General features: G+C 39.4%; 1 protein-coding gene across 1 annotated transcript in view; it reads right to left on the bottom strand.

Annotated features, from left to right (window-relative positions):
- Positions 1-14,359, bottom strand: part of mgat5 (alpha-1,6-mannosylglycoprotein 6-beta-N-acetylglucosaminyltransferase) — a 45,356-nt gene that overhangs the window by 19,786 nt on the left and 11,211 nt on the right. Inside the window, exons 4-10 of the mRNA XM_077512476.1 lie at positions 12,519-12,595; positions 11,129-11,218; positions 10,250-10,321; positions 4,718-4,879; positions 3,839-4,008; positions 3,292-3,426; positions 1,998-2,131 (exon numbers count right to left, since the gene is read on the bottom strand). Of these exons, the coding sequence (XP_077368602.1) occupies positions 1,998-2,131; positions 3,292-3,426; positions 3,839-4,008; positions 4,718-4,879; positions 10,250-10,321; positions 11,129-11,218; positions 12,519-12,595 (840 nt within the window). The remainder of the gene's footprint in view (positions 1-1,997; positions 2,132-3,291; positions 3,427-3,838; positions 4,009-4,717; positions 4,880-10,249; positions 10,322-11,128; positions 11,219-12,518; positions 12,596-14,359) is intronic.

Genomic DNA, 14,359 nt, shown 5'->3' with positions numbered 1-14,359 from the left:
CAAACCAAGTGAGTCAATGACCTTAATAAAATTCTTAGGTTGGAAATCAAAATTCTTGAGAACTGGAGGAGCCTCTTGCATAAAAATTCAAGTGTGAAATTATACCAATCTCATTTTTATTGGCCAAGTATGTTAAAAAAAGATGCAAGATCGAGTCCAGGATCCGGCCTTCCTGGGTGGAGTTTGCATGTTCTCCCCATGCCTGGGTGGGTTTTCTCCGGGTACTCCGGTCTCCTCCCACATGCCAAAGACATGCTTGGCAGGTTAATTGGGCGCTCTGAATTGTCCCTAGGTTCGCTTGTGAATTCTTTACCTTAATGTAAGACTATCAGTAGTGCTGCAGTACCAAACAATAATAGCTATGCAGAGTCACCAAGCAAGCTGCTGACAAGCTTTTTGGAGGCAATGATTTTGTTGCCAAGCAGGATTTGGCACCTGGCCACAAAGCCAAAACTACCAATACCTGCTTTAATAGCCACAAAATAACAGCACTTGATTGACCAGCAACCTCGTCTGACTTGAACCCCATTGGAAATTGATGTTGTATTGTCAAGAGAAATACCAAGGAACAGAAACCCTGAAATGCAGACGATCTAAAGGCCGATATCAATGAATCTTGAGCTACAATAACACCTGAACTGTGCCAAAGGCTGATCATGTCCACACTTTGCCGCCTTGATGCTGTAAGTGATGTAAAAGGTGGCCCAACAAATTACTGAAGGCATGACGAATACACTTTTCAGAAGGCCAACATTTCTGTTTGAGATTCTTTTTTTATAAGTCATATGAAACGTTTTAATTTTGTGAAACTCTTGATTTTTTATTTTTGCGTTTTCTGCCATAATCATCATCATTCAAACTTTAAATATTGTATTTTGTGTGTTAACAATTGTAATTTGCACGTTTCACTTTTTGTAACAAATCATTGGAATAAATGGTCTTTTCCTTAATATTCTAATTATCTGACCAGCACCTGCACTTGATGCTATAATCAACTTAATAGTATGAGAATCACCTTAAATTGTATGAGGCCACAAGGTAGCTCGTGTTCGTAACCTTGACAACAATTACCTTGGTAAATAGTCATTATTAAATCGTCAAAGCATCTTATTAGCATTAAGGAACGTATAATTAAAAAGTTGTGACTATTTAAAGCTGTTATCTTGAATCAATATCCACATCAATACTTGAGTTCAATATGGACCAGTAGTCATACGTAACTTAGCTAATGGTTCAAGATCATTAATGGGTCAAAACTACATAACTACACAATCACTGACGTTTTAATAACACCACAAGCAAATCAAACAACAGACACGTTTTCTTTTTTTCATGGTGACTTCAAGCGAGATGCTGGGCACAGGTGCGTGTTATTCACAGGATTTTACGTTAACATGGCATTTGCAACACCATGCAAAAGAAAGGGAAAAAATACATCTTACTCTTATTCAGTTCAACTGGTCATGCTTGAAATGAGTCCAACACTCAACCATTCTGCACTTTTTTTGCACTATGCTTCTCTCATCTATAGTGCCCCAACACATTGGCTTTGGTAATGTCATAGTAGAGGCGATGCTCACATAGAATCACACCATGCTTTTCTATCACTCATCTTGTTACCAGATAACCCTGGATGGCCACCAGTCAATTGCATGTCACATATGGTAGTATAGACAAACAATCACAAGTTAGAGCCTGCAATTCACCTAATGCATGCCTTAGGAATATTGGGGAAGCTGCAGTTCCTGGGGAAAAGCCACATGGGCCCCGAAGAACATGAAACTCCAATAGGAAGGCCTAAGCAGAGGTTCAACCCCAGAAACATGTTGACTGGGAGGCAGACAATGACCACATGCAAAACCATTTTCCAACAATATTGATGATGATGTACATTGTTTTTGCATTTCTCTATGCACACCAGCCATCACTAAGCTATTAATATGGTGATCAGAAGCACGTGTCGAAGGCTTGGAGTGTGTGGCTTTCTATCGACTTACGAAACATGGTGTTAAACTGCTGAGGATTGAGGTTCCACTTCCCCCAGGGTGTCTTGTGACCTTTGGACTGGGCATAATGGGCGTGATTGAACTCCGGTTCTGTTCCAAAAGAATCCAGGACCCTCAACATGCACCTGTTGTGTGACACAAAAGTTTTAGTGTGCAGCCAAAGCTAAGCTTAAGTTATAAACCATCCATTTGTCAATGCCACTTATCCAAGTTTATCCATTATTAGTCAATTAATTGTTGAAATAATTGATAGACTTTTAAAAATGGCGTTAGTGACAGCACTACCAGGTACCCTTCCTAGTTGTAGGGGTTCAAGATGTGATCCCACCTAGTGATTTAACTTGGCCCGAGAACAAATCAATCACAGGGTCACTGTGAACTGGGAAATGACTATAGGAATTGAGCCCAGGTTTGCTGTGTGGGACCTATGTGAGCCACCGACTAAGGAAGGGGTGAGACAAATCATCCATTTAATCTACTCTTTTGTACTACTTTTACGCGACAAGTTTTATTCAATGCAACCGTACAGTAAAATGGATAGATATAAGCTAGTTGCACCCACTTTTTAATTTTTTTTTTTAAAAGTTCCTTGTTAACTTCCTGCTTAACTCACAACAGGGGGAAAATGAACGGCCAAAAACACTTGAGATCTTTAACTACCAGGAAAATCAGTAAAACTGTGAGACTAAAGGTTCATTTTTGGCCTATTGCTGAAACGTAATTACCCACTTAATAGACCTAGAGTGTGCATGATTACTTAACTTGCTGAAAGGACTAAATGGATCAAGGTAGGAACAATCATGAATCAACAAACATCGGCAATCATACAAGCACTCTAGAATTTCAACTACATTTGTTGCACCAGTAATATGGAATCACATTGAGTGCTTGAGACATAAACAGCCAGGGCAATACCAGTGTGAACATCATCTGGAACTTAGATTATGCCTGACTCTGACAATGGGAGCGGATGTACTTGTGTTATCTCAGAGTGGAACAAAACTTGGTGACAAACAGGAGGAACCAGGGGGCCATTAGTGCCCGCTGATTTACTGCAGTCAGTACAAGCTGATGAGTGCCATGCTACTTCAAACAAAGCTCAACAGGCCTCACCGACAGTTCTCAACGGACCAAGTGGATAGAAAATAGAATTGACATGCATACCAACAGCCCTTTGGTTTGCTCTGTGACGTGTGTGCAGAAAATAGACCAAGGGTGTGTGTGTGTGTGGGGGGGGACTATTGGTCTGATAGGCTGTTTTAATGTAAAATATGAAAGTACTTACTGGTAGTGGACCCATGAAGGTCCAAGTGTTTTCTTAAACTGGGTGAGGCCCACAATATCAATGTATATGAGCTCAACAACCTTGTCACCTTGAGTGGGGCAACTGGACTTATTCCCCATCACTCTCCGCATGATTCTGGAGAAAGAGAGAGAGAGAGAAAAAGAGAGGGTTGGTAGTCATTTGGAGTACGTTCACACTGCAGGTCTTAATGCTCAATTACGATTTTTTGGGTGAAATCAGATTTATTTATTTTTTTTTAGTAAACGTTCACATTAGCTATTATTTGCGACCTCAGTCTGTCTGTTACGTGAACGAATGCGTCCCCAAAGTGACCCGCACGCACAGAAGAAGATGTGTTTGCATAAGTAAATATGTAAATACGCAAGATAAAGATAAAAAAATAAATAGATAAAAGAGATAAAAAAAATAAATCCGATATGGGTCTCATTTGCCTGCAGTGTGAACGTAGCCTGTGTGACACTGGGATACTTGCTTTAACAGAAGGATGCAAACAATTCTGTCCATGAGTGGACTTTTATGTACTTACTCTTTGAGCTCAGCGAGGGAGGCAGAGATGCGGACATCGTGACCAAGCAGGTACAGCGTGGTTATGAGATCACTCCACTGGACCAACTCACCCAGCGGGCCACCACTGAAGGCATTTTCTGCTATTTTGAAGCCTGACTCCTTCGTCAGCAGACCCAAGTGTACCAGGACCTGAAAGTGAAAAAATAGTAAGTCATCTATGACAAAACAAAGATACAATGTCAGGGCATGCTGGCACTGCATTATAAAACTTCTTAACCAATGTGACTAAACAGTATAAAAATTTCCTAGCCTTTTTTGGATTTAGTTAGCCACGACATCACATTTGTTTCGTCGCTGTCTTAGTACGTAACCCGCTCATGCGAGCGCACATTGCAGCCCAAATGACACCAAATATAACACTTTAGGGGAGGCATAAGCATATCTTGATCATATGCATGTTCACTGCATGTTATAAATGGTAGAAATGGGCCTGTCAAGACACGATCTGCGTCTCATGCACAATGGTCGGCCATCTTTGATCGCTAACTATGGCAGCTACACTAGGATTAAATGCGTAGAGGATACCTACACAATCTGCGGTGCACATTCGTAAAATGGTTGTGTAATATCTCGTAAAGATAAATGCAATAACTGAATTGAAATCATAACTTAACTTCTGTCAGTAAAATCACAATCCAATCTTTTCCTGAAATCGTCCAGCCCTACATAGTCCTTCGAACCAATGCCATTTATTTCAACATGTACTTAAAACTGGAGCAGCCTACACGTTTACAGTTGAGGGACAGTCCATAAGAGTGGTGTGTATAAACCACCCATTTTACACTCATCAAATAATTTGCATGACTGAAACGAGCAGCAGATTCGATTAGTGTGCTACCTTCTTTCTCCTCCGTTTGGTCAGGTTCTGCTTGGCAGCCAACGATCGAATAGCATGGACCCATGGCTCAGCCATGCGTTTGATCCTCAGCATCATCCAGCGGAACTCCTCCCGCTGAGACATTACACGGTATAGCTCCTCAAAACTGGTCCGGATCGCCGCCTAGACACATGAAACAATATTGATCCCAAAAATGTGTCAACATACATCCATGTATACTATATGTAAAAAATCGATTTTTTTTTTTTTTTTTTTTTTTTTTTTTTTAAAAAGAGCTCAGAATTGTTCATTCGGTATTCGGATTCAACGTCTTATCATCATTGCCTTTTTTTTTTTTGTGTGTGTGAATCGATTATTAAACTTCCATTTTTAATGGAAAAATATTCAACAAAACGTCTGACTTCGGGTTAGGATTCACACCTTGAGCATGGAAGAATGTTATATGAACGGAACATTAAGCCTTAATATTTTATTTTAATGCTGTTCAAACATGAAACAGATTACAACCTCTATAAGATAAATAAATAATACATTTTCATATAAATCTTACACTCTACAAGCTTACTGATTAGTATTTTCTAAATTTGAATGAAAAAAAATCGCAACAATCGACTTATAAATTCGTATCGGGATTAATCGGTATCGAATCGAATCGTGACCTGTGAATCGTGATACGAATCGAATCGTCAGGTACTAGGCAATTCACACCCCTAATATGTAAGGTGCAGAATTCACTGAAATGGGTTGACATTACAATATGCATTGTAAACTAAGGTGAGGAAGTAAAGATAATGAATGCATCTTAGAAATGTGCAGCAATACATTAGAACAGCTATTCAAATTAGGGCCTGTGGGCCACATGTGCCCCAGAACCATACCCGGAGTGGTCCAGCCTCTGGTCCAGCTCGCATTCATTTGCATTCAAAAGATGCAGAGGGCATCTCGGTTCACAGAATTTCAGAAATTCCTACTGTGTTTCAGACCATGAATGCAACACTCTGTGGAGCGTAGCAACACACCCACATTGTTGAGTGTTGTTTTGAAGTGTAGCTAGACTTAGACTACTTATTGTGTGCAAGAGTTCTGTTATTCCAAAGTACCGCCAATCACAAATATATTGTTAAATAATTATTACCCATATTGTCAAAAATATCACCGCAAATTTCCTTGAAATATTGTGATACAATTGTTAAGCTATTTCGACCACCCCTACTGTATGATCTATCAAACGGTGTTGTGTGTGAAACTTAGCGGGGAAGTTTAAACACAAAAGCACTTTGTAATGTTCGAAGTTTAGACATAACCAGATACAAATGTTATTTCTGTTTTTATGCAGTTTGAGGGATGCATGGGTAAGATGTGACAAAAAATTTTTTTTACAGAATTTTAATTTTATTTTTGTATTAAATGTATTTTATTGTATTTCAGTGGAAAAACACCTCGGGTTCTGGTCAATAACAGTTTTGTTATTGTGTTTTTATGCCGTTTTTTTTAATATGCATTTGCCATGTTTCCAAATTTAAAGGGGAGTATAAAAAGTTCATATTTTTCATCCATATTGGTTTGAAATGTGTGATTGTCAGCTGTTTACTAGGCGCCTAATGTGTCTGGCCCAGCTACATTCCTTGATTTGAAAATTGTTTAAAAATGTAATTAGTAATTGAATAGCTCTGCATTAGGACTTTCTCTGAGGTTCCTGAGGAACTTAAAATAAGCAACAAATGAGATAGCGGGTTGAGAGACAGCGTGAATGACAGGAAGATGATCGGTACATATATGGAGCCATTGTCAGTTGCAACCCTTATCGTAACGACAGGAAATCACTTCCACTGAACCTATTCAAATCTGGGCTTGAAAAAAAAAACAAAAAACAAAAAACAACAACAACACCAACAACAACAAAAAAGCCTGTCAAACAGTAGTTCCCCACCATGGAGGCATCAGCACTGTTGATGCATTCAGAGGGGATAAGGAGTGATTAATATTGATTCATCCACAGCGGTTGAAACAGGCCCCTATTTTCCACCACTTCCATCATGGTCTGTGTAGAATCCTGTCAGCCCAGAGAAACGCTCCAAGTGGGATTTGTATGAACTGCTGCACGGATAAGATCATTATTCCGGATTTGGCCCAAGGCCCCTTCACTCTGGCTTTGGCAATGGAAGCTGCTCAACATTTTGAGAAATGGAGAAATGGACACGCAATAGTCCCAAATTTTGTCCCATTTCGAAATTGATCACCGTATGATCACGATCAGGGGTGTACATAAAAATGTTGGTGTGTTCCTCAAATGAGCACCAGAGGTTGTTGTTTGGTGCTCATTTTTTCCCCATTGCCCTCATGGATGAACGCAAAAACAAAGCATATCTGGAAAAGCTAGGGCCCGAGGGCCACATCCGGCACAATCAGTCTCTGCAGCCTTCAGGAAGTCATTCTCAAGTATCCACTGCTATTATTTTGATGTGCATGCGTGTCAGCACTGCAAGCGAACAAGAGCAGCGACTTGTCTTCAGTGATGCCAACTCAAATGTATTGCTGCTGTATAATTCTCTTTTTTTTTCTAACCCTTTCTAGACCATTCTGCGCTGATGCCAACCGTGGTCCTCAAAAGTCTCTTTGGAACATTCTTTTCTGCTCAATGGAGCAAAGAGAGTAATTTGCTCTCGTTATGCTCATGTCAGCGCACTTTGAAAATACAGATGCACCATATGGATTCTGTAGACATGTTTTTTTTTTTGTGTGAATATCAATGAAATAGTGATTTAATGTTAACATGTGGAGATGTGCCATTTTCATGTGACTTTTTTTTCATTTTATTTTCTAATTACAAGCTATATCACTGCGTAGTGGCGCGCAAAACTGGCAGGGTGAAGGGCTGGTTTTGATACCCTTGAAAACTATTTTGTCAATGAGGGGGTGGGAGTGGATTTGCGGGCGGAGGTCTTTTGAAGTTGAGGCTCCTACAAGCGCCTTCATCCACTATTGGCAGTGGACATGCGGCAAAATCTTTTCATAGAGTCTTTCACGTAATGGCATATGTTGAAGGAGCGCCGAAGCCGCTACGTAGCAAGCCCACGCTCCGCCACTGATGTTGTGACGACAGGCTGAAGCCAAGAAATGCCAAGCTAGTCGCCATAACGATTGTACAATTCTTCCTTCTGGCCTTTCTTTTCTTAAAGCACTTTATAAATAAAGTTGAGTTGAGTTGAGAATACAGTGTTCCCTCGTTTTCCGCTGGGGTTAGTTTCCAAAAAATACCCACAATAAATGAAATCCGCGAAGTAGTTAGCATTTATGTTTTACAACTCTTATAAATGTTTTAAGGCTCTAAAATCCCCGACCGCACAATTTATACACTTTTCTCATTGAGGCATTTACATGTTCTCACATTTCTCTCTTGTTCAAACATTGACAATGATCAAACCTTCATAAATTTTATAAAATGGGTATATTACTGTAAAAAAAAATATGCAAAATTGCACTTAAAAAAAAATCCGTGATACAGCGAGACCGCGAAAAGTGAACCGCGTTATGGCGAGGGAAGACTGTATATATTTATGTTTTTAAATCAAATTACGCACTGCATTTGTGACTGTTCACAAGCTACCTTGCGTGTGTCTGTATACCTGACACATTTTCTGCAATTTGTCTGCTGCTCATGTTTTATTTTATTTTATTTATTGTATTGACTGCGATTGGCTGGCAACGAGTTCAGGGAGTACCCCGCATACTGCCCGAAGCCAGCTGGGATAGGCCCCAGCACCTCCGTGAACTTTTGTGAGGAGCAAGCGGCTAAGAAAATGGATGGATGGATTATTGTATTGGTACTGCTGTTGTGTCTCGTACTTGTGAATTGCTGCAAACAAAATTGCCCTACAAGGGACAATTCAATAAAGTGAAGTGATTGTTGATGCTATGCAACGTTCCACAATGTACTTCAAAATAAAAGTCTAACAATACTGTGCATAGTAATATAATAGTTAATAGTCATATTCTTAAGTTAGCCTTTATGAAGCAATTGTAGCTGGTGACTTACTTGACTTTGACTTTTCATAGTAAATTGAGTAGTAAGATTCGTTGGCATGCAAAAGCGCTCGGGAGCAACCGAATCTGGTGTGCACGTCTGGTTTTAGTACGCATGCGGCATGCCCACTTGCACACTGCTTATGTGCAGCCCTGATTATGATTTAAACTCTGCCCAAGCATTTAAGTTAGTAATCTATGAGAGAAAAAAAAATGAAATAGTGAAGTACAACCCAAGATAAACTTTGTAATGTATGAATTTTGGACCCAAATAAAAATCTGCGATAGTGAATCCGTGATAAGTAAACCGCAAAGTAGCGACGGACCACTGTATATAAAAACACCATTTTAAATATGGATAAAATATATGCATACAGTTTGGTTTTTTTGTTTTGTTTTCATATTGAACCATTTTACCATGCATCATAGAATCGTAATATGATAAATGTAATTCCAAATCCGCAGAAGATAAAATATTAGGCTTACTCAAGTTGTAGCTCAGGGCAGTATAAGCACGGGTGCACATAAAAATTTTGGCGTTGTCCTGAAATGAGCACCAGATGTTGTTTAGTATTCATTTTTTCCACCCGACCTCATGGATGAACTTAAAGGCTTACGGCACATCTGGGCAACGTTTATCGTTAATATTTTGTAGAAATGTCATGTTAGTATAACAATGTTTTGTTTTTAGTTTTGTTTTTTTTAAAAAGAAAGTTTTTATTTCCCAATTACAACACCACATTTATTTTGTATGTCCAGCATCGGCACGGTGGCCGAGTGGTTAGCACGTCCGCCTCCCAGTTCTGAGGACTCCGGTTCAAGTCCAGGCTCCGGCCTTCCTGGGTGGAGTTTGCATGTTCTCCCCGTGCCCGCGTGGGTCTTCTCCGGATACTCCGGTCTCCTCCCACATTCCAAAGACATGCATAGCAGGCTGACTTTGAATGGTGATGTTACAACTTAAAACTATACAGTACAGTGCATCCACGCTATTCATAGGGGACGGCCAATATGAACAGTGAAAACCTGCATGTTAATTCTTTTTTGGTAAAACACAACTGTCTTAAAAAAAAAACGCTTATAAACCTCCAATATACATTTTAACCCCCCCCCCCCCAAAAAAAAGAAAAAAAAAGAAAAAAATCTATGAAAACATGACTCAGAGGGTGCAGAGCAAGTATGCAGGCACTCAAGTCGTACTGTAGTTAGAGGTAACATGTTTATAATTCCTGATCAAAAAAATTATTATTTTTTTTTTTAGAGGGTTTCCTTCTTGTTCATTCTGTGCTCTTGCATTCATTTTAACAGGACAGCCACTCCTAATGAGAGTAGGAAAAGCACTGAACTTGCTTCATTTATAGACAATCTCTTCCCATTGACAAGGCTTTCAGTACTTTTGTATCGCTTTTCAACTTCATACAAGTTATTAGTTTTTCATATGAAGCGACAGGTGATCGTACTTACAGAGCTAATGAGAATTATCTGCAAAAGTAACATTCTATGTTGCCATACCTGCCCCCTCCGGTCCATGTCTTCATTCAAGCGCTTTGTTCGCCAAGTCAGATGGGGACACCAGTTCTCCACCTAACAAAAAACAATGACGCAGATGAGTTGCAAGTGCAAACCGTACTCCTTAAAGCGGCAACGTTCACACCAACGCCAATACAAGCCATTCGTCGCTGACATCCATCACAGCATCCTGTCCTTGCTCAATCATACTGTTTGAATGAAAGGCCAACATGCCCATACTGAGACTTTTTTTTTTTTTTTTTTTTTTTTTTTTAAATCATGGTTTTGTGGAAATGATCTCAGTAAGAATGCACAATAATATCGGTGGCCGATAAGCCATTATCGACCAATTTGCGTCATACAGATAAACCAGATAAAGAAATCTGCCGAGAATAAGACATGTCACATTGGTCGATCTGTTGTGGTTGTGGCTCAATTTGTGTTACCTTATATGTGACATCATAATGTGTGCGACCTTGTGTTCACAGAAGATGCATCATGGAGACATCGCAATCGCCAGGGTTGGCTTTCTTCACTGTGTCTCCCAAAAACGATAGCCTCGCAGTTTTTTGTTGCATTTTAAAAACATAACTGTTTTGTTTTGGCAAATTAAAAATGAGTTACCGGTTGTCTTTTAAAGATATCCGTAAAATTGAGCTTTATGGTGCTTTACACAATGTTTCAATGTATTTGCACGTTAAACTTATAGTAGGACTCGAAAGTATATTTGTATTCAAGTTAATTTTGTAGTTATCGGCTTATCGGTTATCGACATCGACCCTTTCTAAATTATTGGTTTATCGTATTGGTTGAAAATAGCATTATTGTGCATCCCTAGATCTCAGTGTAAAAATGTAGTTGCATGAAAATGTATGCACTCACCTCGCTGAGGTAAATGAAGAAGGAACAGGTAGATCCATCTACACCATAATTGGTATAGCAAGAGTCAGATCGCCACATCTCCTTCATCCACTAAAGTTAAGACATTGAAAGGGAAAAAAATGAGTGAAAACATTTTGTTGACTTGCATGAATCTTTTAAACTAACGTTCAAGGCCAAATCTATTTCAAAATGTCTTTGCAATATTAACATATGTGACCGCATTAGTTTAAACTTGAAACTCTGATTAATACTGCTTTTGTGGCATACGAATTAAATGGAATAATTTAGCAACTATTGAGCAGCACCATTTTGGCAGAAAACGTTCTCAATTGGAGACCCAAAATGGTGAAATGTCACAATTATCATAGCTGGGGAATAAGTGTTTAAAGTTCATTTAAAACACACACACACACACGTTGGAGTAAGTGTGCTTTCTCAGTATTAAAGCTAACTATGCAGGTTCATTTTCACTCATTAAACCGTATTGAAAAGTAATCCACCCATTGTGCTGGCTGTGGCGAATCTACCAGATGCTCGCAGCGCTCAGACGGCGACCAAATAGTCATGTTCCCCAACCTAATAGCTTGGACGAGCCACTAGCTGCTTACGCTGGTAACTGATGAGAACGGCTGATGCAAGTCAGCGTGTCCGCCATCAACTGGCTAGATAATTGGATATGACCAATGTGTACCTTATCGTTGCTGAATGTGTTTTTGTCAGTCAACAAGGTGGACAGGAAGGGCTGACACATGTCATATTTGAGTGACTTCAAACATGTAATAAATGAAAAATGGCGGTCGACGGGGTATACATGCAGCGTTTAAAAGTATTTTTTGGAATACAAACTTCATAGATTTAAGTAAGTAGCTGTAGATAAAGAAGATGTATACATTTACAACAACACTTTGGGTTGAGTTCCTCTTTAAGTCAATGGGATGCGGCAAAAGCCAAGGCTAGAAGGGCTCGGGTTTTGAGTTAGAGAACATGGCTTCAAACATTACTATGGACAAAAATGTAAAAAAAAAATTGTGAAGAGTTGTTGACGAAAATAGTCTGCTTGCTGGCTACTATCCAGGTACCCTTGATCGTGCCCACCACCACACATCAAGTGGTGCTCCACTTTTTGCCCACCTCTTTCATTCTGACTCGCTCCTTATATGCTTGCATGTCTGGCCTGGTTCTATGTGTGGTGTGCAGTACAAAGTATGGTGTACATCTGAGTGTGACTTGAATTTCGCCTGTGAGGGACACCAACAGGTTAAGTTCAAAATCAAAAACCAAAATAAAAAATAAGCGAGCATGATTTGGACTACCAAGTTATCCTCTCTAATGACATTCACAGTGATGGGGTAAACAAGCAGTGCTTGCTTTGTGTGTGCACTTAATTTACCTTGAGTTTGCCCTCACAGTGAGGAAATCCATCCAAAGGCGGCAGCTCACACTTCTCCTGGGCTCCATTAAGAAGATCTGTAGAGAATAGAGACGGAAAGGGAGAGAAAATCAATAAGGTCAAAGAGATTGGCTACAAATCTTTTTATTGTCCAATGAGCATCATATTTCAGGCTTGGGAGAGGAACAAAAATCCAGTTGTGTTACATTCTCAATATCTATGGAAGCAAATATGGAAGCTAATATGGCTGATGACTGGATTTGTTTTGTCTCTTTCTGCCTTAATCATCAAAACTGAAACAAATAAGGGCTTGAAATATTTCACTTTGGTCGAGGTGAATTATTGTGACATAAGTTGCACTTTTTGAAACAAACAAATAATTGTCATTGATATACAAATTTTCTAACAAGCACCTGTACAACAGCTACATGCAATGAAAAAGATGATGCTTTGTGCATTCAGCCATTCAACCAGTGAGTGTTAAATCTTCTCCTCACGTTAATCAAGTAGAAGGGGCCACTACTGGGAAGCAGCTAAATATAGCTACATTCAGATTCAAATATGGAATGTGGTTTAAGTTTAAATACTCCTCCTTTACTTCTGTACAGTGTATCGTTGATTGCCAGCCTGGCAGGCCTATAGAGCTTGGAGTGTCATGATGGTAGATGGGTGATACTAACCACAATTCAAGGTTGCAACAAAAGTAAAGACTTATTTAAAAAAAAATAATAATAATCACTAAAAACAAAGATTGCTCTCGGAGTTGGAGAGAGAAGATGAGTGAGTAAAATGGTGATGTAACAGTCCAGAAAAAATGGGAGTAAACAGATGAGATCATTCATTTAAGTTTATGTGGTAATCTGATTGCCAATCCCAAAATTGGATTGAGGACATCTGGTTTGTGTTAAATCTGGTTTGCTTTTTACTCTGGTGTTCCTCTTTCTCTATGCAGCTGTTGTACAAAAGTGAAACCTTCCCCTCAAATAACCTAATGTGTCAATATTATGGGTCTGGGCAGCAGTCTTTTAGAAAGAGACGCCTCATCAGACATCACCTTGATTTAATGCATATGGCGCCCCACCAACCTAATATAAAATATGAAACAGGATGAAAGGTGCAAAATTGTGAAGTTTCTCTGACGGTCTCAAAATCCAATGCTAATTTTAATGCACAAAGCAAAAACAACCAGCGTCAATTTTGCTTTTGTTCCTTGGTAGAATTTCAGCAGTTAAACACAAATCTGGCTGCTTGACTGAAGACATTACAGCCACAGTCATGAAGTGCAAATGTTGTGAGGCACTTAGGGGTGGGAGCGGAAGGAAAGGAGGTCTTGGGATTTCTGTTGCTGATCCTATCTAACCAGATTCATGAAGAGGCAATAGATTCTTACAGCATGAGAAACACTTGAGGCAAGCTATCCAACAGATGGCAAATTTGCTGATGTTTAAGCAGTGGTGATTCCCAGAATTTTGGCGGGTGGGGTGGGGGATGGGGGTATTATTGTTTCAGTTTGTGGTCCACATTTGCTCAGTAAGGTCTCTCTGCCATTGTTAAAATGGTTTCACATTCACATAAAATCACATTCATTTTTGTCATTAAAAGCCATATACGACATGGATTAAGGATTTGAAAACAAGATTAGCTCAGGGACATAAGAAAAATCTTGTTTCAGTCCAATCATTGTTGAGCTATGACTCACATTGCTCTGATTTTCCACTTTTACAGGAAGTTGCAGAGATGTGACCAAAGTAGTTATGTCATGCAACTGAGGAACTCATTGTGGTGTGAATTTAAAAGGAGGCTAGAAAGGTCCTCAATAGATACATTTTACATTGCATTGA

Source organism: Festucalex cinctus, chromosome 2 (assembly GCF_051991245.1).
Source record: "Festucalex cinctus isolate MCC-2025b chromosome 2, RoL_Fcin_1.0, whole genome shotgun sequence".
Taxonomy (NCBI): Eukaryota; Metazoa; Chordata; class Actinopteri; order Syngnathiformes; family Syngnathidae; genus Festucalex; species Festucalex cinctus.
This window is presented reverse-complemented; position numbering and strand designations above follow the sequence as displayed.